A 27,000-nucleotide genomic window follows, 5' to 3' on the forward strand; every position below is an offset into this window, starting at 1 on the left:
AAGCGGTATACAGCTTTGGTCTCTTGGTCCCAGCGGGTTTTGGCAATCATTGGCATTGCTTTTAATCTGGAGCTTGCAGGATAAAACGTCTGCTTGGTAGCTCTGTAACTATGGCAGGATTAGCTTCTGCACTTATCTGGTACCTTCTGCTTTGTGGGGACAGACTAGCTGAGGAGGAAATAGCTTCTCCTAGGTCTGTGGACTTATCTCACAGATGGATTCTCAGGATATGCTTTTTTCCTGGGACTCTGGAGGTTGTCTGTAGCTTTCTGGTTTTCTCATCCAGCAAAGCTGAAGGTGCTCAGACTGGGAATATGGCCAAGTCTCAGCCGAGACTAGGTCCTTGCTGTCTTCCCTAAGAAGGGGTTATTCTGAACACTATCACACAGCCTTCCCCTAGCAGGGGGGAGGCTACACTAACTCTAACTTCCTTCTCCACCCATGCTTCAGGATGTAGGACCAGCCCACCTCTCCACAAAGGGGAAGCTAAGCTGGAATAATCCATTGCAGCTCAGATACACTAAACTGTAGCTTGTACCTGCCAATGTGTTGCTGCCACCTACTGGTAACCAGGCAAATTACATGAACAATTGCATTTAACATAGATTTATATGCACATTTGTGGAAGACATAATATAACTTACATCAGATGACAGTATAAAGGCTTTTAGCAGATAGTAGCGGGGTAGAGGCGTGTAGTAACACAACTCTGGGGTGTTACACATGTGATCATTACAAACAGTGTTGAGCGACATGGACCTTTCAGGGAAAATTCGATTAGTTGTAAAGCTGAATTTTCTCGTGCTTCATGGTAGCAAATCGATTTTCTCAGAATGGTGGTAAAAAAAATCATACTTACTTCCTCCGTTAGAGCGTGAAGAGCTGGCCGTCGCCATATCGATTGAAGATCTCACACGAAAGCCAGTGCGCGGTGATGTATGACGTCACCAAGCCGGCCGACATTATGGCGTCATCCCTGGCTGCACGACAGCGGTGGCCAGTTCTTCGCGATCAAAAAGAGGAAGCAAGTATAATTTTTTTTAAATATTTTTTATTTTACACGGTATTATTGCTGTCAGATGCTGTGATCAGCTATGAACATCTAGGGATTGAACAGATAATTTTTAATTTTTTTTAGCAAATTTCCTGCTGGTAAACCATTTTTTTAATCAAGGGCATCCTTTTTAATCAATTTTTTATTTGCATTATTTTAAAGCTGTTGAATTTCGTACTGTATATTGCCTCATGTGTCTAGATGCATGGATGACAATTAGAGATGAGCGAATCGAAGCCGACGAAGTAGAATTGTTCTGAATTTCAAGAAATATTAGTAATTAGTAAAATATTAGTAACGAACTCTGGGAAGGCAGGATCACCCATACTGACATGCATGCAGCCAATCAGCAGCTAGCCCTGTGATGTCACAGCCCTATAAATACATCAGCCATCTTAGATTCTGCCATTTACCAGTGCAGAGAGAGACGTGCCTGCAGGCGCTAGGGACAGTGATAGAAAAAACGTCATTGTGCTAAAAAAAAGAAAAAAATATTTACAAGTGCAGGGAAAGATTATTCAAGGTGTAGGGAAAGGATAGGGAGTAGAGTTAAGCGAACACCTGGATGTTCGGGTTCGAGAAGTTCAGCCGAACGTGCCGGAAATGTTCGGGTTCGGGATCCGAACTCGACCCGAACTTCGTCCCGAACCCGAACCCCATTGAAGTCAATGGGGACCCGAATTTTTTGGCACTAAAAAGGCTGTAAAACAACCCAGGAAAGGGCTAGAGGGCAGCAAAATGTAGGTAAATCCCCTGCAAACAAATTTGGATAGGGAAATGAATAAAAATAAAAATAAAATAAATACAAATTAACCAATATCAATTGGAGAGAGGTCCCATAGCAGAGAATCAGGCTTAATGTCATAGCAGGGAATCAGGCTTCATGTCACCCACCACTGGAACAGGCCATTGTCAGATATTTTTAGGCCCCGGCACCCAGACAGAGGAGAGAGGTCCCATAGCAGAGATTCAGGCTTCATGTCATAGCAGAGAATCAGGCTTCATGTCACCCAACACTGGAACAGGCCACTGTCAGATATTTTTAGGCCCCGGCACCCAGACAGAGGAGAGAGGTCCCATAGCAGAGATTCAGGCTTCATGTCATAGCAGAGAATCAGGCTTCATGTCACCCAACACTGGAACAGGGCACTGTCAGATATTTTTAGGCCCGGCACCCAGACAGAGGAGAGAGGTCCCATAGCAGAGAATCAGGCTTCATGTCATAGCAGAGAATCAGGCTTCATGTCACCCACCACTGGAACAGGCCATTGTCAGATATTTTTAGGCCCCGGCACCCAGAGAGAGGAGAGAGGTCCCATAGCAGAGATTCAGGCTTCATGTCATAGCAGAGAATCAGGCTTCATGTCACCCAACACTGGAACAGGCCACTGTCAGATATTTTTAGGCCCGGCACCCAGACAGAGGAGAGAGGTCCCATAGCAGAGATTCAGGCTTCATGTCATAGCAGAGAATCAGGCTTCATGTCACCCAACACTGGAACAGGGCACTGTCAGATATTTTTAGGCCCGGCACCCAGACAGAGGAGAGAGGTCCCATAGCAGAGAATCAGGCTTCATGTCATAGCAGAGAATCAGGCTTCATGTCACCCACCACTGGAACAGGCCATTGTCAGATATTTTTAGGCCCCGGCACCCAGACAGAGGAGAGAGGTCCCATAGCAGAGAATCAGGCTTCATGTCATAGCAGAGAATCAGGCTTCATGTCACCCACCACTGGAACAGGCCATTGTCAGATATTTTTAGGCCCCGGCACCCAGACAGAGGAGAGAGGTCCCATAGCAGAGAATCAGGCTTCATGTCACCCACCACTGGAACAGGCCATTGTCAGATATTTTTAGGCCCTGGCACCCAGCCAGAAGCTGCCTTTGGGGTGCTCGGTCCCAGATGGCGGTCCCCAGTAACAGGCGGACTCTCTTGGCGGCGGGTGTTCTGCTTTTGCCCACTGCTCCCTCTTTTGCTATGCTGTTGGCTCGGTCTCACCACTGCCTCTTCCTCCGAACTCTGAAAGTCAGTGGCACGACCTTCATTCCATGTGGAGTCTAGGACCTCATCGTCCCATGCATCGTCTTCCACCCAGTCTTCCTCCCTGACCTCCTGTTCAGTCTGCACACTGCAGAAAGACGCAGCAGTTGGCACCTTTGTTTCATCATCAGAGATGTGCTGAGGTGGTATTCCCATGTCCTCATCATCAGGAAACATAAGTGGTTGTGCGTCAGTGCATTCTATGTCTTCCACCGCTGGGGAAGGGCTAGGTGGATGCCCTTGGGAAACCCTGCCAGCAGAGTCCTCAAACAGCATAAGAGACTGCTGCATAAGTTGAGGCTCAGACAGTTTCCCTGATATGCATGGGGGTGATGTGACAGACTAATGGGCTTGGTTTTCAGGCGCCATCTGTGCGCTTTCTGCAGAAGACTGGGTGGGAGATAATGTGAACGTGTTGGGTCCACTGTCGGCCACCCAATTGACTAATGCCTGTACCTGCTCAGGCCTTACCATCCTTAGAACGGCATTGGGCCCCACCAAATATCGCTGTAAATTCTGGCGTCTACTGGGACCTGAGGTAGTTGGTACACTAGGACGTGTGGCTGTGGCAGAATGGCCACGTCCTCTCCCAGCACCAGAGGGTCCACTAACACCACCACGACCATGTCCGTGTCCCTTACTAGATGTTTTCCTCATTGTTACCGTTCACCACAATATGAAAAAAAAAATTTGGCCCAATGTATTGAATTCAAATTCAGGCCTTTTTTTTACAGGCACCTAACACTATCTAGCTATCTACTTAGGCACCGTATTACACTAATACAGGCACAGCAGTAACCACAGATTTAGCTGAATATAAATTTGTAGGCCTAGTATTTAGGTGGTGGATGACAGGTATACATTTACGGACAGAATTAGACTTGGAAATGCACGGTAGCGTTTGAAGTTATTGAGAATGACCCTATCCGCACCTTCAATCTAATATACCCTTTTATGGATAGATTTATACTTGGCCTGAAACAGCAGAAAACAATTATTTAGGGAATTGCTAAGTTGGGAATTGTATTTCAACCCAGAACCTTTGAGGTCAAGGCTGTCTGCCTCCGTTAGTACCTCTGGGCCTCGTTGGAGGTCAGGGCTGTCTGCCCCCATTAGTACCTCTCTTTTCTTCACCAACTTAATCCTTGTGGCGTGGATCCAGGTGGGTGACTGTTCAGTGAGGACTGCTGTTCTGATGATCGCGACTACCTCGGTAGGTGGTCCGTAGGTGAAGCTTCCTGGTTCCTTTCCCTTCTTTAAGATCTTGATCATCAGCTGGTCGCCTACCCGGAATGGATGGGTTGGTTCCTGTGAAAGAGAAGGAGACTTACAAGCAACTTTTTTTTCAGTTTTACTGAGGACCTTGATCAGATTAGTACTTCTCTCTGATCAGGTCCAAGTCCCCCTCCTGCACTACCAGGTGGCGTCTTGCCCATGGTGTGGGGAAAGGCCTACCCATGAGTATCTCAATGCTGTTTATGTCCTACTCCGTGGAAATGTGCTATTAAGATGGAAGCACTGTGTTGGGGAATGCATAACTTCCCCTCTTCGCAGACTAATCCTGTCTTAGGATTTTTATTCAATACTGGATAACACCAGTCTTACTGTTCCTGTTCAGTGGCATACCACTGAAGATCAGTAAGCATTTGCAACATCTCAGGGGTTGGAGGTGCCAGACATGGCATCTCCCTATGGTTACACAAACCTGTGAGGTTGCATTTGGCCACTCATTTCGCCACCTTATCTGCCAGCGCATTGCCCTGTGAGACATGATCCTTACCATCTGCTGTCGTGAATCCTCTCCTCTGCCAGATCATACCATGGTCCCACACTACCCCATGTGCGTACCTACTATCAGTATATAGAATATATTCCCTAGTGAGTGCAATGAGCTCAGCTGCCTGCTGTGTTGAGTGTGGATGTCCTTGAGTAGGCCTACAACATCATGAGTGGTGTGCAAAATGGTGTAATGTCACATTGTGAAAGGAGTTGCCAACTCTACCATCATAGCACAGGCTGCAAGAGAACACAGACATGCCGGCATCCCTTGAACAGGGGTGGGCATTACCTTTGAGAAAAACACACAAGGACGCAACTTGCCTCAATTTTCTTGTGTCAGTACACCCGCCATGGTTTTACAATTTTGGCGTGCAAACATGTGGAAGGGCATATTATAGTCAGGGAGGCCCAGCCCTGGACTCGACATGAGTGAACATTTAAGATAATCAAATGCATTTTACATTTTCAGAAGATCGTTTAATCAAATCTGGATTTTCTTCCAGAGTGGCTTGCCTCAAAACATTGTCATAATAGGAGCAATCAGGAATCCATTGTCTACAGTAGTTTATCATACCAAGGAAAGATAACATTTCTTTCTTGGTGTGCGGGGTGACCAGACCCGCAATAGACTGGACTCTTTCTGTGCTGATTCTCCTTTCACCTTGGGGGGGGGGAGGGGTACCATGGTTTTAACGTGGCTTGGAGGACTATGCTGTACACTACAGGTGTATCAGCATATCCCTGAGGCATTCTGCACCAGGTCAGTTTGTCGTCCGTCAAAGGAAAAAAGCAAAAAGTAGTCTGGTTGCCTTATCAACTGGGATAGAAAAGAAAGCATTCTTCAGATCTATCACACTGAAATAGACAGCGTCTGCTGGAATGGCAGATAATAATTGAGTGACATCAGGTACAACAGGGGGTATAGGCACAATGATGTTGTTGATGGCCCCTAAATCCTGTACAAAGCGGGCAATACCATCTGCCTTTGTCACTGGATTCACAGGCGTGCTGTAGGGTGAAATCACCTCTGCCAGGATTCCCTTTTGTAGGAATTCTTCTATCATTGGCCTAAGGCCTCTTTCACACGGGCGTTGCGGGAAAATGTGCGGGTGCGTTGCGGCAACACCCGCGATTTTTCCGCGCGAGTGCAAAACATTGTAATGCGTTTTGCACTCGCGTGAGAAAAATCGCGCATGTTTGGTACCCAAACCCGAACTTCTTCGCAGAAGTTCGGGCTTGGGTTAGGTGCTGGGTAGATGTTATTATTTTCCCTTATAACATGGTTATAAGGGAAAATAATAGCATTCTGAATACAGAATGATTAGTAGGTGATCAATTGAGGGTTAAAAAAAAATAAAAAAATTAACTCACCTTCTCCTTTTGTTTGCGTAGTTCCCGGTCTCTTCTTTACTACTTTAATGATGAGCTGTGGGCTAAAGGACCTTTGGTGACGTCAGATCACATGCTCAAATCACATGGTCCATCACCGTGGTGATGGACCATGTGATTGGAGCATGTGATCCGACGTCACCACAGGTCCTAGCCGGTAGTTCATCTTTTAAGAAGTAAAGAAGAGACCGGGAACTACGCGAACAAGAGGAGAAGGTGAGTTAATCTTTTCCCATGTTATAAGGGAAAATAATACAGTGAATAGACTGTCACCTAGCAACCATGCGTGAAAATCGCACCGCATCCGCACTTGCTTGCGGATGTTTGCGATTTTCACGCAGCCCCATTCACTTCTATGGGGCCTGCGTTGCGTGAAAAACGCAGAATATAGAGCATGCTGCAATTTTCACGCAACGCACAAGTGATGCGTGAAAATCACCGCTCATGTGAACAGCCCCATAGAAATGAATGGGTCGGTATTCAGTGCGGGTGCAATGCATTCAACTCACGCATCGCATCCGCGCGGAATACTCGCCCGTGTGAAAGGGGCCTAAGTCCATCAAGTTTCTCTTTTAACAAAGGGTATTGTTTCTGGAACACTGAGATGACAACTGGTTTCACAGTAGCTTTGTAAAGTGGGCAATCTATGAATCCTGTTTCATATTCATTTAAAGACCATAATGCAAATCTCTCCCTAACAGGCTGACTGGGCAATCTAGTATAATGCTAAATACATGATCTGTAATGTATTCCCTGTCCATGGTCTCAAGTGGAGTCAGTTTTGAAAGGTTTTGTCAAAACTCCATTAATTCACATAGAAGGCTCACACTTCCTTCCTCCCACTCTGTCATCTAAGTCCACCCCTTTTAGTCGGACTCTGTGGTCCTCCTTTTGTCCGTCAGTAATGTGCCAGCTGCCCATAAGAACAGAGCTCAGATGTTAAGCACAACACTTAACATGTAACACGTAACTGCAAAGATTGAAACAAACAGATCTGACAATACAGACATGAACACACAAATGGCCCATAAAAACTTTTCATTGACTTCAATAAATAAAAAATGTACAGCTTGATCAATGCTGTTGGTACCAATAAAAACCCAAAACTTCCAAGAAAAATAAAATAAAATTCTCAATGCGCATATTATTCACATTTTCATGTACTCATTTTCACAAACAACTCATAACCACGCCCTTACACATAAAAACTGAATTGCACACACAGTTCTGCTAAAAACATCATCTTCGTACATTTTCAACTCCACTTACAATTCAAAGCCACACCCATTCACATTCCACTGAATCATGTATCTTTCAATCCAGTCACACAATTTCTTTGTTACATTCCAAAACTTGTAGCACAGACAAACACAGCTTTCCTGGAAACAGATATCCACACCACACCCAGAATTGCTAATGGTCTGTCACTGTTTGCGCTGCTTTTTCCAATATCTTCTGGTATTCACTCTGTGATTAATCAACTCTTATAAGAAGACAATATACATGTTATAATCATACAGTAATTTTGTTAAAACCCAAATTCTTATATGCCATGTGGTTTTAGTTTAGTGTTGCACACATCGTCACTTACTCTATATAATTCCCCTTCCCCCATTTCCTTTGCCTTGCGTCTCTTATCTCAGGAATGTTTAGGCAGGGGAAGTAAAGCAATCCATCACAGGACGTTCAACTGTCCTAAATATTCCTCAAACTTTTTACTCATATCTGAATAAGGACTTAGAATGGGTGCAACCTTAGATTGATAAGATTGGACACTTCCAATTGGCATCATAGCACAATCGCTGTGGGCACTTTCTTAACTAGTGGATTTGCAAACATCATTGGATCTAATCCAATGCTGGAGCCCTGTCTGGAAGATCAATAGATAACACAGGTTAGTGTCTTCACAGTCTGCAGATGCATTACCAATTAACAGCCCCCCTCCCCCCCAAACCCCCATATGGAGGGGAGTTGAATTCCTCAGGGGGGGATGTGAAGGGTGTAGAAAAATACAGATGGGAGGGGTTCTTTTTGAGAGCACATTGCAAAGAGAAAACAGGAAAAGTTCTTGTGGAATTACAAGTCACATTTTGGAATTTACAGCAGATGTGGTGGGGGAAGGGATGCCACATGGCAACTTCTTTGTTCTCTATAGGATTCAAAATCCTCCATCTCGTAATAAGAAATGCTACTCATTTCTCCAACTTTCAATTTCTCTCAGTTACTTCCATGGACACTTTAAACCATAACTCAGTATGCACCAGCTTATTATTATCCTTCAACCAACTTCTCTTTTCCTTCAATACACTTATCCATTAACTGAGCATATTTTTTACTGCTGTAATCTCTAATTCTAGGGCTATGAATCATCCCTATTTAAACACACACATATCATTAGGGCAACAAAACTTAACCAGTTCATTTCTGAACATTTAACACAAGCCCTTTCTGATTGCAGACACTGGGGCACTTTTTCCTTGCCATCAATTAACTTCCTGACACTGCTCTGTTTTCTCATTCACCAGAACCCCCCTTCACCATCACGGGAGTTCTGATGTACACAGTCTGTAAGCTCTAACTTTACAGATTCTTACAGATTTTCATCCCTGTTGCCAGCCGGGCATAACATTCTGTTTCACATTTTAACTGTCAATTCTCACATCCTGCCAAATTGTCTACCCATGGGTTAACTAGGAAGTAATTTGTGGGACTAGACCGTGCAACATAAAGTTTACATGTTGGCAGTGATGGAAACAGAATGATTTCACAGTGGGATGTGACCGTACACTTACCACCCGGTCAACATCTCACACAGACAGATAATCTTATCACTTCTAAAATACTTATACTATATATACATAAGAGTTAATCGAAGCTTGTAACCTTCTGTTCCCTGAACAGATTTCTTTATAGTGCACTTTATATCTAATGATATGGACTCCCTGAGCCTCTTATAATCAACTTTAGCTCCCTGAGCTATTGCCTGCGTCCCGGACACAGCAATCCACCGAAATCATAAATAGATGGTTTAACTTACTTGGGTGAGATTTTGGTCAGTGCCCCCAGGTCCAAGGAGGACAAAAAATTGATGTCTTTTACCATAGACCCGAGGATGACCCTCTCAATCTCGAGACGAGCCCCCAAAGCTGTAAGGCAATATAGACTATTTGCCTAATGTGTCCCTGACACATGATTTCGGTGATCAGCTTGAATTAAATCTTTTCCGGTACCGGGAGAATGAATAAGATAACACTGAACACGTGTCTAGTTCTAATCCATTCTGGTTTATTCACAGTTGGCAGACAGTTATAATAGAGGGGGTTGAGCTTCCTTGACATCCAATCATATGTTAGCATTAGTTCAACCTATAGTATGAACACACATGAGCTGTGCATTAACATAATAGATGACTCATAGTAACAGCATTTGACCAATCAGGTATAGACACATAGGCCAGTGTGCATTTGAGCCAAGATGACCCTATAAGGTAAGAACTAAGGAATGTATGGGTATCTTGAAACCGCACAGGAAGTTTCTCACATTCCAAAGGGGGGGAGGGGGAAGGGGGATTTTGGAAGTGTACTGGCCAAATGTAATCACACGTTGCTGAAAGGACAAAATGGAGTTACTTATACCCCATCAGGTACGAACCCGAACTATACAGTTCGGGTTCGCTCATCCCTAATAGGGAGGAATCATTCTACAGCATTTATGTTGAACAGGGTTCAGTAGGAGAGGTTACAGCCTAGGTAATAGGAGCAATCCTATTACACCTTGATGCACTGACGGGGGATCCAAATTGCAATTATACAGCTCTGTAATTCCATCAAACCGTTCTTATTATGGTGCAAGTGCTGTTTGATACAGCCATTAACAGGGTTCATTACAAGAAAATATTTTTCTGTCTTATTTGCCATTGTGCAGTGCACTTATCTGTAGTAAAGGCTATTGTGGGGTGTTTTAGCGCAGTTATTACTTGTAAAGCCTTTTGTGATGTGTATTAGCATAAAAAGAAAAAAATACATTTGCTGCTCTGCGGTGCAGTAATCTGTAATAAAGGCTTTTGTGGGGTGTTTTAGCTGAAAAAAAAAAACACATTTGCCGCTCTGCGATGCAGTTATTTCTTCTTAAGCCTTTTGTGACGTGTATTTGCACAAAAAGAAAAAATACATTTGCTGCTCTGCGGTGCAGTAATCTGTAATAAAGGCTTTTGTGACGTGTTTTAGCTGAAAAAGAAAAAGAAAAAATACATTTGCCACTCTGCGGTGCAGTTATTTCTTGTTAAGTATAAGCAAGATATTGCTGCATTTGTGGGAGGGGAGGCTGATTACAAGGCTATTCATACGTACCTGTGGGCCCAGGCTGGCTGATTACTAGGCTATTTATAGGCACCTGTGGGCCCAGGCTGATGCCGATTCAGCTGATTTCACTACCTCTGGGTCAGCTCTAGGATACAGCAGCATGGTGTGGTGGCTCCTTACGGCTGGGCGACGGCAGAATGTCTCAAGAGGGCGCTGGTATTCATGGTACGATCGGAGTTGTTTGCACGGGACCCACGCTGCGGTCAGCGACATGTAGCGCTCTGGGATGAAGCAGAGTTTGGGCGCTGATGGTCGAACGAGGGTTGTTTGTATTGTTTGTCTGGCTATTCAGGGGCCTGGTGGGGCCATTGCATACAGTTATTGCATGTGCTTAGAGTAAGCATGGTTGTATGTTTTCTGATACCTGGTTTACATGTGGGGCACATGTCTGCAGTTGGCTCAAGCTATGCATGCTGTGTTTAAGTGAGAGGAGTGCGGCGCACCTGGAGATCCTGGGGTCGGCAAGGGTAAGAAGCTGCTTCTCCGCAGCATGCAGTATTAGAGTCCGGCCGGCGGGGGTGCGGCCCCCTAGGTGAGGGGGGGCACCCCCTCACTGGTGCACTCTGCCAGGGAGCTGTGCGGCTCTCCACGCGGCACACGATTCAAACCGGCGGGGGGCGGGCCCATGGAAAAGGAAGGGCTCCCCCTGCCCCGGTGCACATTGCCAGGGAGCTGCGCTGCTCCCCACGCGGTACGAGTGTCCAGCCAGCGGTGGGTCGGCCCCTGGCTGAAGGGGGGTCGGCCCCTGTCTGAAGGGGGGGCTCCCCCGCACTGGTGCACTCTGCCAGGGAGCTGTGCGGCTCCCCACGCGGCACACGATTCAAACCGGCGGGGGGCGGGGCCCATGGTACAGGAAGGGCTCCCCCTGCCCCGGTGCACATTGCCAGGGAGCTGCGCTGCTCCCCACGCGGTACGAGTGTCCAGCCGGCGGTGGGTCGGCCCCTGACTGAGGGGGGGCTCCCCTGCACTGGTGCACTCTGCCATGGAGCAGCGTGGGCTCCCCACGCGGCTATGTGTAAAGGTGCAGGGGACACCGTGTCCCCGCTCCTCATCTTCAATAAAGTCTGGCACGGGCCGCCGTGCCGTTAGTTAGGCAGGGATCAGGGGTGGGAGTACTAGGCTCGGTCAGGGGGAGCAGATCATAGGCGGTGGCTGGCTTCCTTCTGCCGGCCGTACATAAGGTTTCCAAGGGGGTTATTTAGGCACAGGGTGTTAGTTAGTCCATGCAGGTGATCTGCTTTATACCATGCTCTTCATGCTCATACTCAGAGCTGTGCCCATACCATGTTTTTAGGCACCACTCGCATCCAGAGCTGCACTTGTTCTTACATTATGTGTTATACTCTGCTTCCACTTAAAGCTGCATTTCTTTTCATTGCTACATTATGGTTACTCAGTATTCTTACTAGGGCAACCAGCACACCGCTCTGATACTGCTCTTCCTATAAACATAGCTGCTTTCTTTTCAGGCTTACGTTTCTTTCCTCGGTGGTTTGTTACATTCCATAGGTCTACCTTTTCTATTCACTTCGAAAAAAAAGAGAAAAAATAAATACATTTTGTGGTGTTCTTTATTACTGCTATGCATTCACTTAGACTGGTCTCCTTTACTTCTGGTTCGCATTCACTCAGATTAGTCCCCTGCCCCAGTTAACCAAATAGCTCCCTAGTGGTCAGTGGGCCAATAGGAGTAAGTTCCTACTATGTTTTCACAGTTGTTCATTCGTTTGTCACGACAAGGGTCTTCTCTTAGCGAACTGCAATGCCTCTGGCTCTTGTTTTTCTCCCATCTGTTTCAATTTCGCGGTTGGTTTAATGTTTCGTTTATGCACGTGGTTCGGATCACTAATGTCTATGCATTTTCCTTTAGGTCTGGCTCACGTTGTAATTACTTATCGTCACTGTAAGGTCATCCAGTTCAGTCTCTTGGCTTCGGGGGGCCTCATGGCATCGGGGGCCTGATGACCATTCTTCATGTTCGTTAGGTGTACAATATGGTTGTAGGCTGGTTAGCGTCCTAGGTTATTGTCGGAGAGGGTCATGGTTATGCGAGTCCACAAGTCATACTGGTGCTGCATAAGCTGTTTATATTTAAAGAAAAAATATATATACAGTACAGACCAAAAGTTTGGACACACCTTCTCATTCAAAGAGTTTTCTTTATTTTCATGACTATGAAGGCATCAAAACTATGAATTAGCACATGTGGAATTATATACATAACAAACAAGTGTGAAACAACTGAAAATATGTCATATTCTAGGTTCTTCAAAGTAGCCACCTTTTGCTTTGATTACTGCTTTGCACATTCTTGGCATTCTCTTGATGAGCTTCAAGAGGTAGTCCCCTGAAATGGTCTTCCAACAGTCTTGAAGGAGTTCCCAGAGATGCTTAGCACTTGTTGGCCCTTTTGCCTTCACTCTGCGGTCCAGCTCACCCCAAACCATCTCGATTGTGTTCAGGTCCGGTGACTGTGGAGGCCAGGTCATCTGGCGCAGCACCGCATCATGGTAAAATAGCCCTTACTTTCAAAGTTTTCCCAATTTTTCGGCTGACTGACTGACCTTCCTTTCTTAAAGTAATGATGGCCACTCATTTTTCTTTACTTAGCTGCTTTTTTCTTGCCATAATACAAATTCTAACAGTCTATTCAGTAGGACTATCAGCTGTGTATCCACCTGACTTCTCCTCAACGCAACTGATGGTCCCAACCCCATTTATAAGGCAAGAAATCCCACTTATTAAACCTGACAGGGCACACCTGTGAAGTGAAAACCATATCATGGGACTACCTCTTGAAGCTCATCAAGAGAATGCAAAGAGTGTGCAAAGCAGTAATCAAAGCAAAAGGTGGCTACTTTGAAGAACCTAGAATATGACGTATTTTCAGTTGTTTCACACTTGCTTGTTATGTATATAATTCCACATGTGTTAATTCATAGTTTTGATGCCTTCATAGTCATGAAAATAAAGAAAACTCTTTGAATGAGAAGGTGTGTCCAAACTTTTGGTCTGTACTGTATATTAAAAAAATAATAATTATAATCCGCCATTAGAGTCTCTCACGCATGGCTTCTCCGTTTTAGTGTTACACATATGACTCCACCATTAGAGTCGCTCACGCATGGCTTCTCCGTTTTAGGTTTACACATATGGCTCCGCCATTAGAGTCTCTCACGCATGGCTCCGCCATTATACTCTCTCACGCATGGCTTCTCCGTTTTAGGTTTACACATATGGCTCCGCCATTAGTCTCTCACGCATGGCTTCTCCGTTTTAGTTTTACACATATGACTCCGCCATTATTCCCTCACGCATGGCTTCTCCGTTTTAGGTTTACACATATGACTCCGCCATTCGAGGCCGCCTGCGTGGTCCCACCACAAGTAGGTTCCATGTCTTTTTCTGCCTTCAGACCTGCTCGCATGGCTCGGTCATCTGTGGCTCGCAATACAATTTTTCTTGTGGTGGCTCGCACGCGTGGCTTGTGCCATTAGAGCCTCACTCACATTATTGTTTTTCTCTGACTTTTATTTTCTAGGTTGTTGGGTCTAAAAGAAAAATCATTGTTTTTCTTTATAAGCAGTCATCCCAAGCCTGCCTTTGCGGACATCACCTTCTCCCCGGCATGCTTACTTCATCTACAAACTCGGGCTGATGGTGTTGGTGTCCGGCCTAAGTCCTGGGTATCGGTCTGTCTTCCAGTAGGAGGTACAGTAATAAGGCGCAATTTATTAAGTCTGTCACGTCTACAGACACGACAAATCCTATCACGACTACAGGCGCAGCATACATAGTTTATCACCACCTTAAGCTTATTTCCTGTCACAACTGCAGGTATGCTGTGTACGTTCTGTCCTTATTACAGGCAACATTAGCCTGTGGTTCCCCAGGCCTGGTGGGTTTACACATTTCGCTTTATCTACTACTAGAGTAAGACGGTGTGCGCCATGTTCTAACTTTTGGGTCCTTTATATATAAAAATAAAATAAAAAGTGTGGCCTGGGGGATAAGTAGAGGTGAAGTATTTTGCCACCAGGAACAGTTGGTGTCCGATCAGGGCCCTTGGCGAATGGTTGGAGTTCATTTAGGCCCTTCCAACAGATTCACCATTGTTTGTTTCAGTCTGCAGCTCTCAGGATTCAGACCTTCTCGTAATATGTTCATATGTTGTTAGTCAACATAGGAGTAAATCGCTTCTGGTTACCGGCCACTCTTTCAATCGCATCAGCATTAGCCACCTCCAAGAACGATGTGCCGGTGCACATGACAAAGAGGTAAGGTAGATGGAAGTTACTGTGATATATACGGTATATTCCGCACCTTCATCGTGAAAAGTCAAAAGTGGGTGTCGTAACGATATGTATACATTTACTCTAAACTAAGGTCTGCTCTTTTTGGCCACTTTAGGCTGCCCTACCACAGCAGTTATGGCATAACTCTACTGCTTGTTGTAGATGGGGTTAGATAGGTTAGGTTCACCTTTCTGATAGCCGATCCGACCACAAGTATAAGCAAGATATTGCTGCATTTGTGGGAGGGGAGGCTGATTACAAGGCTATTCATACGTACCTGTGGGCCCAGGCTGGCTGATTACTAGGCTATTTATAGGCACCTGTGGGCCCAGGCTGACGCCGATTCAGCTGATTTCACCCACCCACCCACACCATCTTACAGTCACTTCACATTAGGGTGGCCCACTTTAGGCTGCCCTACCACAGCAGTTATGGCATAACTCTACTGCTTGTTGTAGATGGGGTTAGATAGGTTAGGTTCACCTTTCTGATAGCCGATCCGACCACAAGCCTTTTGTGATGTGTATTAGCACAAAAATAAAAAATACATTTGCCACTGTAATCTGTAGTAAGGGTTTTTGTGGGATGTTTTAGCGGAAAAAGAAAAAATATAATTGCCACTCAGCGGTGCAGTTATCTGTAGTAAAAGCTTTTGTGGGGTGTTTTAATTTCCTTTTTATTTATTTGATCTAACAGTTTGTCAGGCAGAGAAGGGTCCAGGCCCTGCACAGGGGAGTGGCAGAGGCCCTGCACATGGGGCCGTAGCAGCAACCCAGTGGTTCTTGAGTGGTTGACTCGATCTTTGACTTCGTCGCAAGTGACATCAGACACCCCCAGCCAAGAGTCAGTGGGTCAAACTGCCTCTGTCCTTTTCTGTTCCCAGAGCCACAGAAGTATTGTATGCTGTGGGCTCAACGCCACTATACAGAGAGGATGAGGTACTAGAGGACAGTCAGCAGCTACTGCCCAGCCAAGATCTGGAGGAGACATCCGCCGCTTCCTCCGCTAGGCGCTAGTGATGAGGAGAGTGGCGTGGGAGCTGGTGTAGCGAGGGGTCAGACTCCTGACCCAGAGACGGTTGAGCAGGACATCAGTGACGTGCAGACAGTACTCGATGATGATGATGTAGCTGATCACACTTGGCAGTTGGGTGACGAAGGGGCTTCATCATCATCGGGAGAAGAGGGTGGCAGCTTGCTCGTGAGCCAGCAACGGAGCCAGCAAGTCGCTAGCGTGGCCGGGAGTCAGCAGGGTGGCAGCAGTGGAAGGTCGGGAGCCAAACGTGCCCAGGGTAGATTACCCGCTTCCCGGGAGCCTACCTGCTCGGGAAGAAGCGGTGCCCGGGTTCACGGAGGCAGCAGCGGTAGCAGTCAGTCAGTGCGTAGTGTTGGTGGTAAAATCACCTACTCGGCACCATGGCAGTTTTTTCTTAAGCTGCCGGAGGAGGTGAACATGGCCATATGTAGAATCTGTGGGCAGAAGTTGAAGCATGGCCAGGGTGCCAATGTTGGCAGTACGGCACTGCATCAACATATCCAGCGTCACCATAAAGTGGCCTGGGAGAACCGTGGCTCGAATGTGGTGGTCCAGCCTGCCGCAGCAACCGCTGCGTCACCCATTGGCACACTCCCGGTTTCAGGCAGTCAAGGCTTCACCACCTCAGGCGAAGGGAGCTGTCTGTAATTCCCATTATCAGCTGGTCCTGATGCTCCTGCTCCTCCTCCTTCTACTCTTTGTCACTCATTCCGTCAGCAATTGATCACCGAAGTGACACGCATACAACGTCGCAGAAGCTGAATGTGCTCCTGTCCAAGGTGGGCCAGTCCTTGAGCCTGTCTGTGTCTGGAAAAGTGCATGGCAGCGCTGACGTGTGGAGTTGTAACTACGGTCAGAGACAGTACTTGTCCTTTATGGTCTACTGGGTGAATGTGGTTCCTGCACAGCCACAACAGCAACTTGGCCAGGTGACGCTGCTTCCGCCTCTATGTTGCCACGCCATTGGTCCAGCAACAATGTCCACCTCTGCCTCCCCATCTTCCACCGTGTCCTCAGCCCCCACTGCAGGGACAATTCACATTTGCAGGGCATGGCAGTGTCACGTGGTTCTGCACCTCGTCACACAGAGGAGAAATTGATCCTTGTCCTTCAGCAAGAAATCGAATCCTGGTTTTCTCTGCGACAACTGAAAATCGGAACCATGGTGACCGACAACGGGAACATCATTGTGTCGGAGCTGCGTCAAGGAGGGCTGAGCCATGCGCCCTGCATGGCACACGTGTTCAATCTGGTTGTCAAGCGGTTCCTGAAATCTTCCACCCATCTGCAAGACATCATAAAAATAGCTAGGAAGCATACCCTCCTTGAGCTGCAGTGGCAGAATGGCATCCCGCAACATAGGCTGATATGCCCTGTGGGGGCTGAACTGGAGGAGGAGGACATTGGAGCACAAGCAATGTGTAGCGAAATGGGTGGTTTTTCGACACAGGTGACAGGAGAGGAGGAGCAGGAGCAGCCGGAGGAGCAAGAGGGAGATGAGGAAGATGAGGCAGATGACTTGGGCACACCATGGCAGTATGCAGTGGAGATGGAGCCAGGAAGTCCCTCCGAGTCACTTGCGCAAATGGCCTGCTGCATGCTCACTTGCTTGGGTAGTGACAGCCGAATTGTGACCATTCGGCAGAGGTATAACTTCTGGCTCTCCACCTTGTTGAACCCTCGCTACTGGTCCAAAATGGGGGCCTTTTTTACACCCGCTGAGAGGGAGTAAAAACTAAACTACTATAGAGACAAATCTATGTAGTCAGTTGGCCGCTGTCTATCTGCGCTATCGTCCACCCTCTCGCAGGTCTGACCGGGGGGAGGGCCCTCTGCACTCACGTTCCACTGCCATGGCTGCCAGGGGGGGGGTGGAAGGTGCAGTACCAGCTCCATCGGCAGCAGCCTGAGTCTAGAGTTGCTGATTAGCAGCTTCCTTCACCCTCATAGTGAAGAAACTACTCACCAGCAGCTAGACATAGAGCAGCACCTGAACCAGCAGGTGGTAGCATTCTTGGACAGGACTCTGCCACCCCACATTGAAAATCTGCTGGACTACTAGGCAGCCAAACTGGATTTGTGGCCGCAACTAGCAGAGTTTGCCTTGGAAAAGCTGTCCTGCCGGCCAGTAGTGTGGCATCAGAGCGAGTGTTTAGTGCGGCAGGGGTCATTGTTACCCCAAGAAGAACTCACCTGTCCACCCAAAATGTGGAGAGACTGACCTTTGTCAAGATGCATCAGGCATGGATCAGCCAGGATTTCCACTCACCAATTCTTGATGCATCAGACTAGATCATCCATGGTGCCACACCAACACTTTGACAAAAGAGACCAGTTTCTTCTGGATACCTGCTTCAGCTACTATTCTGATGCTGCCACCCACCTGATGCCACACATGTGATGCCAAGTGCTCCTTCTTTCACCCACCATCTTCATCAGGTACTGGTATTGCCACCCTCCTCCACACTATGTCACCTTGCCACTCTGTGGCCTCCTGATGCTGCCGCCACCTTCAGACTGTCATTGGACCACTCTGTGGTCTCCTCATGCTGCCACCACCTCCAGACTCTGTCATTGTGCCACTCTGTGGCCTCCTCATGCTAGTCCCACCTCCACACTCTGTCATTGTACCACCCTAAGGCCTCTTCATGCTGCTGCCACCTTCAGACTATGTCATTGGGCCACTCTAAGGCCTCTTCATGCTGCTGCCACCTTCAAACTATGTCATTGGGCCACTCTGTGGTCTCTTGATGCTGCCGCCACCTCCACACTCTGTCATTGTGCCACTCTGTGACCTCCTGATACTTCTGCCACCTTCAGACTCTGTCAATGGGCCACTCTGTGGTCTCCTCATGCTGCTTCCACCTCACCACTATGTCATAGGGCCACTCTGTGGACTTCTGATGCTGTTCCCACCCTCCCTACTTCATGACTGGGCCACTATTTAGACTTGTTGGCTTAGCTGACATTATCATTTATTTAGCCTGTGTTCTAATCTGTCAGAAGGAAGGAAAAATGAGACGTACAAGGGATCCTCTCTGTGTAGCAGCTGTAAGGCCTGTATGGTCCCATTAGAATTGGCTTATGATTTGGTAGCCAAAAGCAGGAGTGGGTACAAAACACAGAAGACATGCAAATAATCCGTTCACGTGTCATCTCTGTTTTGGATCCACTCCTGCTTTTTTTTTGGGCATTAGCAATACTGATGGATTACTGACCAAATGCTGACCAAGTGAAGGCGGATGCTCCACAGACAGGATCCGTTTTTTGTGAGTTATTGTTCTGACGGATCAGAGGAAGGGCAAAATAATCAGTGACGTCGACACAAACACTGCTGACACCCTCTCCACTCTGTCCGAGGCCTCTACTTGTATAAGCATTTATTAGAACAGGGTCTGTAGACATCTATGTGGAATCAGCTGATGATGGTGTAAAAGGACTGCGCTTCTTCTTGGCTCTAACATTGACCTGTAAGGCTGAGTTCATACGTGAGTTATTTGGTCAGTTTTGGCCCTGTGGCTGCCCAAAAATGTGAAATATGCAGTGATTCTAAGTGCGACGCCTGTGATCTGCATGTCATACGGACTCACAGTATTATTTCACTACCAAAGCAGACTCCCTATGCGTGTTACTGCAAGACACAGTGTTCTACACCACTATAAAGGCTCTCTGCAGCCAGGAAATAGCCTTTTTTTTTAACATAATTTGACCGAAGTTTATTCGTATCGAACCAAATTTTTCCCAAAAAATTAGGCGAACCGGCGAATCGAATTTTTTAAAAATTCGCTCATCTCTACTGACAATGTCAGGTTGATTTTGCATTTGTATGATGTATAGTACGACAAATGTCATTATCATAAAGTTATTAATGGCAACTAGTTAAGGACAGGCCCATTTTTATTTTTTCTCCCCCCACATTCCAAAAGCCATAACTTTTAAAATCTTCCGTTCACATACACACATGGACAAAATAGTTGATATCCTTCTGTTAAAGAAAGAAAAATCCACAATGGTCCCTGAAATAACTTGAAATTGACAAAGGTAATAATAAATAAAAAATTACAGAAAATCAGCTAATGAAAATTGAACATTACTTTTGAATTGTCATTCAACAGAATAATTTTAAAAACAAAATAATGAAACTGGCTTGGACAAAAATTATGGTACCCCTAGAAAAGATTCAAAATAATTTAACCAGCTGTTGTAAAACTACAACTCCCAAAATGCCCTGCTGTAGGCTGATAGCTGTAGGCTGTTCGGGCATGCTGGGAGTTGTAGTTTTGCAACAGCTGGAGGTCCGCAGGTTGAGCATGTCTGATTTAGAGGGTGAAAAGTATCATGGTATCATGGTGTGTAACACACTGAACATGGACTAAAGAAAGAAAGCTAAGGAGAAAGATGTCTCAGGAGATTTGAAATACAATTAAAGACAAACATGTTAAAGGTAAAAGGCTATAAGATCATCTTCAAACAGCAAAAAATGGGTATATGTCACCCATTGAACTAACAGACGGATTAACTATATTAATTTCCCTGTCACGGATGCAGTGCAGGTGTACCTCACACCAAAAATGGGTATATGTCACCCATTGAACTAACAGACGGATTAACTATTAGGGGAAAAAGTGGGGAAAAATCGCTATAGGTCCCCCACAGAATTAACACCCAGATTAATTATCATATTTCTCTGTCAGGGGTGTAAATATGGTGCATTGCACCCACAAAAGATCGCTATAGGTCACCCACAGATGAGCTTCCTAACACTCTCCCTCTCTTCAGCTGCCTTCTTCCTGTCTTTGCACTACTCAGAGCTGATGGGCCATGCTACACGTGATCCAGTTTGTATAGAGGGGTCACATGATGCACCGGCCAACCACAGCCATGCCATTACTAGGCATGGCTGTGATGACTTCTAAGTGCCCACAGCTTAAAAGCTTGTTGATTGGCTGCCCTGCAACCTTTCAACAAGATTTATTAAATGCCTGAACACCGAACTCAAACTTTTGCTGCAAAGTTCGGGTTTGGGTTCGGGTACCCGAACTCCCAAAGTTTGGTACGGACCCGAACTTTGCAGTTTGGGTTCGCTCAACACTAATTGTTTGTTTTTAGATGTTAAATTGTGAAAGGGATGATTTGAATTTTTAATATTTTTCTTTATTTTTTATGTTTTTTTATTTTTTCACAATAACTTTTATCCCCCTTAGGGTGCTATAATAAATAAAAAATATTATAATTAATAAAAAATATTAGCCCATTTTACCTCATAAAAATTAAATAAAAAACGATCAAAAAGTCATATGTTATTAAAAAATTGTACCATTAAAAATTGCAGCCCATCCCGCAAAAAATAATCCCCACTCAGCTCGGTCAACAATAAAATAAAAACGTTATGGCCCTTAAAATCAATTTCAGCAAATTACATGTTAGAAAATGCAGATGCCGCTCCTTTCCTTTTGAATTCTCCCCTCTGCTTATACAGCAGCTTACGACAACATATGGGGTGTTGCCGTATTCAGGAGAAAATGGGTAACACTTTATGAGGCGCATTTTCTCCTGTTAAAGCAGTGCTTCTCAATTATTTTCTGTCATGCCCCCCCTAGGAAGAAGAAAACATTTCGCGCCCCCCGCGCGACTGTAAATAGTATCATTTGTCTATAAAATTGTTATAAGTACAACTCTGCATAACACTGTATCCTTATTAACGTATAAGAGAATAAAAAAAGAAAGAAATGTGGATCGGACACACACTTATGGGGGGATCTGTGGATGACGGACACTTATGGGGGGATCTGTTGATGACGGACACTTATGGGGGGATCTGTGGATGACGGACACTTATGGGGGGATCTGTGGATGACGGACACTTATGGGGGATCTGTGGATGACGGACACTTATGGGGGGATCTGTGGATGACGGACACTTATGGGGGGATCTGTGGATGACGGACACTTATGGGGGGATCTGTGGATGACGGACACTTATGGGGGGATCTGTGGATGACGGACACTTATGGGGGGATCTGTGGATGACGGACACTTATGGGGGATCTGTGGATGACGGACACTTATGGGGGGATCTGTGGATGACGGACACTTATGGCGGGATCTGTGGATGATGGACACTTATGGGGGGATCTGTGGATGACGGACACTTATGGGGGGATCTGTGGATGACGGACACTTATGGGGGGATCTGTGGATGACGGACACTTATGGGGGGATCTGTGGATGACGGACACTTATGGGGGGATCTGTGGATGACGGACACTTATGGGGGGATCTGTGGATGATGGACACTTATGGGGGGATCTGTGGATGACGGACACTTATGGGGGGATCTGTGGATGACGGACACTTATGGGGAGATCTGTGGATGACGGACACTTATGGGGGGATCTGTGGATGACGGACACTTATGGGGGGGATCTGTGGATGACGGACACTTATGGGGGGATCTGTGGATGACGGACACTTATGGGGGGGATCTGTGGATGACGGACACTTATGGGGGGATCTGTGGATGACAGACACTTATGGAGGGATCTGTGGATGACGGACACTTATGGGGGGGATCTGTGGCTGGCACTGTTACAGGGGGATCTGTGGCTGGCACTGTTATATATGTGCCATCCACAGATCCCCCACCCCATAACAGTGCCATCCACAGTGCCCCCCCAGCCCATAACAGTGCCATCCACAGACCCCCACCCCTTAACTGTGCCATCCACAGATTCCGTGTGCCCGCCGCCGCCGTTTAAAGTTATTAAACATGCCCCCCTCACTCCTAATAGTACCGTATATCCGAATTTCTTCTGTATAATCCTGGCAGGCGGGCCGGGCGGCCGGCGCGTCCCTCAGTGACGTCACTTGTCTGCGCCGCCTGCTTCATTCATAAAGCAGGCGGCGCAGGCACGTGACATCACTGAGGGACGCGCTGGCAGCCTGGCCTGCCTGCCGGCATTATACAGAAGAAATTCGCACACCCCAAAGGCCACTATTTGAGAAGCACTGTGTTAAAGTGAAAAATTTGGGCTAAAGTGACTTTTGATTGTAAAAAATATAATTTTTCATTTTCACAGCCAAGTGTTTCTAAATATTATGAAACACCTCTGAGGTAAAAGTGGTCATTAGACACTTCATTAAATTCTTTGAGGGGTGCAGTTTATAAAATGGAGTCACTTTTGGGGGGTTTCTACTGTAGCGGTGCCTTAGTGTGCCTTTAAATATGACACGACACCCAAAAGCCATTCCAGCAAAATCTGCCATCCAAAAACCACATGTTGCTCCTTTCCTTCTGCGCCCTGCCGTGTGCCCATACAGCAGTTTACGAACATAAACTGCAGAATCAGGGTATTAAATATTAATATTCATTGCTGTTAACCCTTGCTATGTTATAGGAAAAATTGGATTAAAATTAAAAACCTGTACAAAAACTGAACAAACTGAATGACACCAAGCTATGTAGTTCTGTGCAGTCTATGGAAGATGTCCAAAAACCACAAGCATCAACTTGGCAAATGAGGTTCAATGTGGATAAATGTAAACTTATGCATCTGGGTTGTAATAATCTCTGTGCATCATATGTCTTAGGGGATGTAATACTTGGGGAGTCAATTGTAGAGAAGGATTTGGGTGTCAATATACGTATCATCTGAAGGCAATCGTCTATGCTGTGAAGATACGAGATGTGCAGCACCTGAAACTACGGATACTGGAAGCCTGTGCTAGCATTTCTCCTGCGGTGTTTCTATCAGTGTGTGAAGAGTGGGAGAAGAGGGTTGAATTGACAATCCAACACAATGGGCAGCACATTGAACACATTTTATAAGTGGTCAGAAACTTGTAAATAACTCATGAAAGAATAAAGTTACGTTAAAACCAAGCACGCCATTGTTTTTCTTCTGAAATTCCTGATAAGTTTGATGTGTCACATGACCCTCTTCCTATTGAAAAAACAAAAGTTGGATTCAAAATGGCCGACTTCAAAATGGCCGCCATGGTCACCACCCATCTTAAAAAGTTTCCCCCCTCACATATACTAATGTGCCACAAACAGGAAGTTAATATCACCAACCATTCCCATTTTATTAAGGTGTATCCATATAAATGGCACACCCTGTAGAACTTAGATTTCTTAAAAGTAAATGACATTAAAGGGGTTATCCGAGTTAATAAAAAAAAAAAAAAAAACACTTAAAATCCATCAGGATATACATGATTTCATCAAGTTAAAACCCATATTTACACCTTTTCATGGTTCTGTCATTGCTGTGTTACATGCTGAAGTACATGCTGAGGGGGCGTGTAACAACAAAGCCTGAGCTCTGCCTCATGAATATTTCTGGGCGTGAACAACCTGACCTTCCCCTCACCCTGCTCTGCACTTTGCAAAAAATTAAATAAATACACACTTGTCATGCGGATGGACGGATCCCTCTGTCAGTCTTTTTCACAGTATTCCCGGTTTGTGCATGCGCAGACCGGAAGGACGGATCCGTCCTTCAGTTGTTTTGCAACGCCCGATCCGCAAGGCAGCTCCGTCGTCGGAGCTGCGTGCCTGCTCGATCCGCCGATCAGTGTGACAACGGACAGCATTTGTAGACGGATCCAGGTGTGGATCCGTCTAGAAATGCATTGCAATAACGGATCCGTCTATCCGCTTGTCATGCGGATGGACGGATCCCTCTTTCAGTCTTTTTCACATTTTTCATGTTCTGCGCATGCGCAGACCGGAAGGACGGATCCGTCCTTCAGTTGTTTTGCAACGCCGGATCCGCAAGGCAGCTCCGTCATCGGAGCTGCGTGCCTGCTGGATCCGCCGATCAGTGTGACAACTAACAGCATTTGTAGACGGATCCAGGTGCGGATCCGTCTAGAAATGCATTGCAATAACGGATCCGTCTATCCGCTTGTCATGCGGATGGACGGATCCCTCTGGCAGTGTTTTTCACATTTTTCATGTTCTGCGCATGCGCAGACCGGAAGGACGGATCCGTCCTTCAGTTGTTTTGCAACGCCGGATCCGCAAGGCAGCTCCGTCGTCAGAGCTGCGTGCCTGCTGGATACGCCGATCAGTGTGACAACGGACAGCATTTGTAGACGGATCCAGGTGCGGATCCGTCTAGAAATGAATTGCAATAACGGATCCGTCCAGCGGCACTGGCAAATAGCGGCAGGGCGGATCCGACAGGGTGAACAGCCTGTCGGATACGTCCTGCCGCTAGTGTGAAAATATCATTAGCATTATCTGTATCTAAGCAATATCTATATTATTCAAATATATATTCAATATGGATATTGCTTAGATAAATCCATATATTGGTGGCAGATAAGGATTTTATATAGCTGAATAATGATGTTGATGATGATAATAATGATGGCCAATAATTTATTTATATTTCCCAGGGGGTGTTCAATGTGTACTAGTGTGGGGGACGGACGGACCAGGGGCTGTAATAACGATCCCCAGATGCAGAGGGGAACGTTTACAAACTGCCACCTCTAGCCCCAGTGAATGCAGGAGGGACAAACATACCCTGCTGCTGGAGAAGAGATCACCTCGGCTCTGGTATGTACTGCACATGAGCGATCGCATAGCAGAGCCGAGGCAGTAAGAAGAGCTGGAGGGGGGAGGGCACCAGGGGCTCTGACGTTTCGTTTACACAGCCTGGACACTCCCTCAAGCAGGGAAAAGGCTGTAAACGAAACGTCATCAGCAGAGCAGGCTTGCTGACATCAGGGGTCACATGACCCAGAACTGAACTGGCCAAATAGTGATAGATAGGTGATGAAAGTGATTTTAAGAATCTTTCACTGGTCTACAATAAAAGCAATTAGAATAGATTTATTTAAGTCGGATAACCCCTTTAATGCTTATGAAAATGTGTAGAATTCTGGTTGTCGTCTCCTATACCTTGGTTGAACTTGATGGACTTATGTCTTTTTTAGCCATATTAACTATGCAACTATGTAACTATATAAGGTAGATTTTATTTCCTTCAATATTGATAAGGTTTTCTATGTAAAATTGTAAATGAAGACCTCTAAATCAATAACCTGCTCGAAAAATTCTTGAATTTGAAAAAAGGTGGTTATCAAAAACATAATGTGCAATTTGATTACAAAAATGTTTTACTACATACCTTGAATGATGCAAGCTAATATAATAATGTTTCATTTTCATTCTTTATATTGCAGAGAAAACTCATACCTAAAAAGAAAGTGCATCCTCCACCACCACCAAACTGTGTGCCTCTTCAATCCAGCTGTAAACCTCCTGTGCCACCTTGCTGTCAGCCATGTGCCATATGTCACTGCCACCTCTTCCAGACAGTCTGCTTCTACAAGATGGGCAATCCAAATTGCTAGAATATAATGTAAAAGGACACAAAAATTAATGTGTGTGTTTCTCCTGGCTAAAATGGGCATGATGAATATTTTAACATGAAAACCAGCAGTGCTCTAAACTCACTTGAGTATCTTACACAGAAACACTTGTATTCACTATTTATTTCACATAATTTCACAAAGTAATTTCGCAAAACAATTTTTATAGTAAAAGGCATTAACATTTTTCGATTTTGTAATGGCTTAGTGAAATAAGACAGTGCTCTCTATCAGAATGTTGTACTGTGTTCTAAGGATTTATTAACAGGCCTAATTTTTTCACATTTGTAAAAAAAATTTAGTTCATCAATGTATTCACTTGCAGCATCTACCTTTATAAATATGTTTATTAGTCTAAACCCCAAGTACTATATTATTTTAATTGTTAGATACAAAATGTCATATAAAATGTACTTATGTTTAAAAGAAGGATCATAGAGATATTTCAATGCAAACATTAAACATTTTTACTATTGCTTTTATTTTATTTCTGTAGAATATAGTCTCTAGCCAGCACTTCAATCATAATGAACATTTATCTGGAAAGGAATTGAAAGACTCAGTCAAGAATAGAAGATCCGGTAGCTTCATTAGATGGCTACAATGTAGAGCCATCTTAGAGTGGTCATGATAGGCTGTGGCACTGAGAAACTTGGTTT

General features: G+C 45.5%; 1 protein-coding gene across 4 annotated transcripts in view; it reads left to right on the forward strand.

Annotated features, from left to right (window-relative positions):
• The window catches only part of LOC121004073 (agouti-signaling protein-like), a 316,124-nt gene extending 289,429 nt beyond the window's left edge, over positions 1-26,695 (forward strand). For all 4 annotated transcript variants that reach the window (XM_040436152.1, XM_040436151.1, XM_040436153.1 and 1 more), the window contains exon 4: positions 26,153-26,695. In XM_040436152.1, coding sequence (XP_040292086.1) covers positions 26,153-26,323 — 171 coding nt within the window. In that variant the 3' untranslated portion in view covers positions 26,324-26,695. The remainder of the gene's footprint in view (positions 1-26,152) is intronic.
• Positions 26,696-27,000: the final 305 nt, after the last annotated feature.

Source organism: Bufo bufo, chromosome 6 (genome assembly GCF_905171765.1).
Source record: "Bufo bufo chromosome 6, aBufBuf1.1, whole genome shotgun sequence".
Lineage (NCBI taxonomy): Eukaryota > Metazoa > Chordata > Amphibia > Anura > Bufonidae > Bufo > Bufo bufo.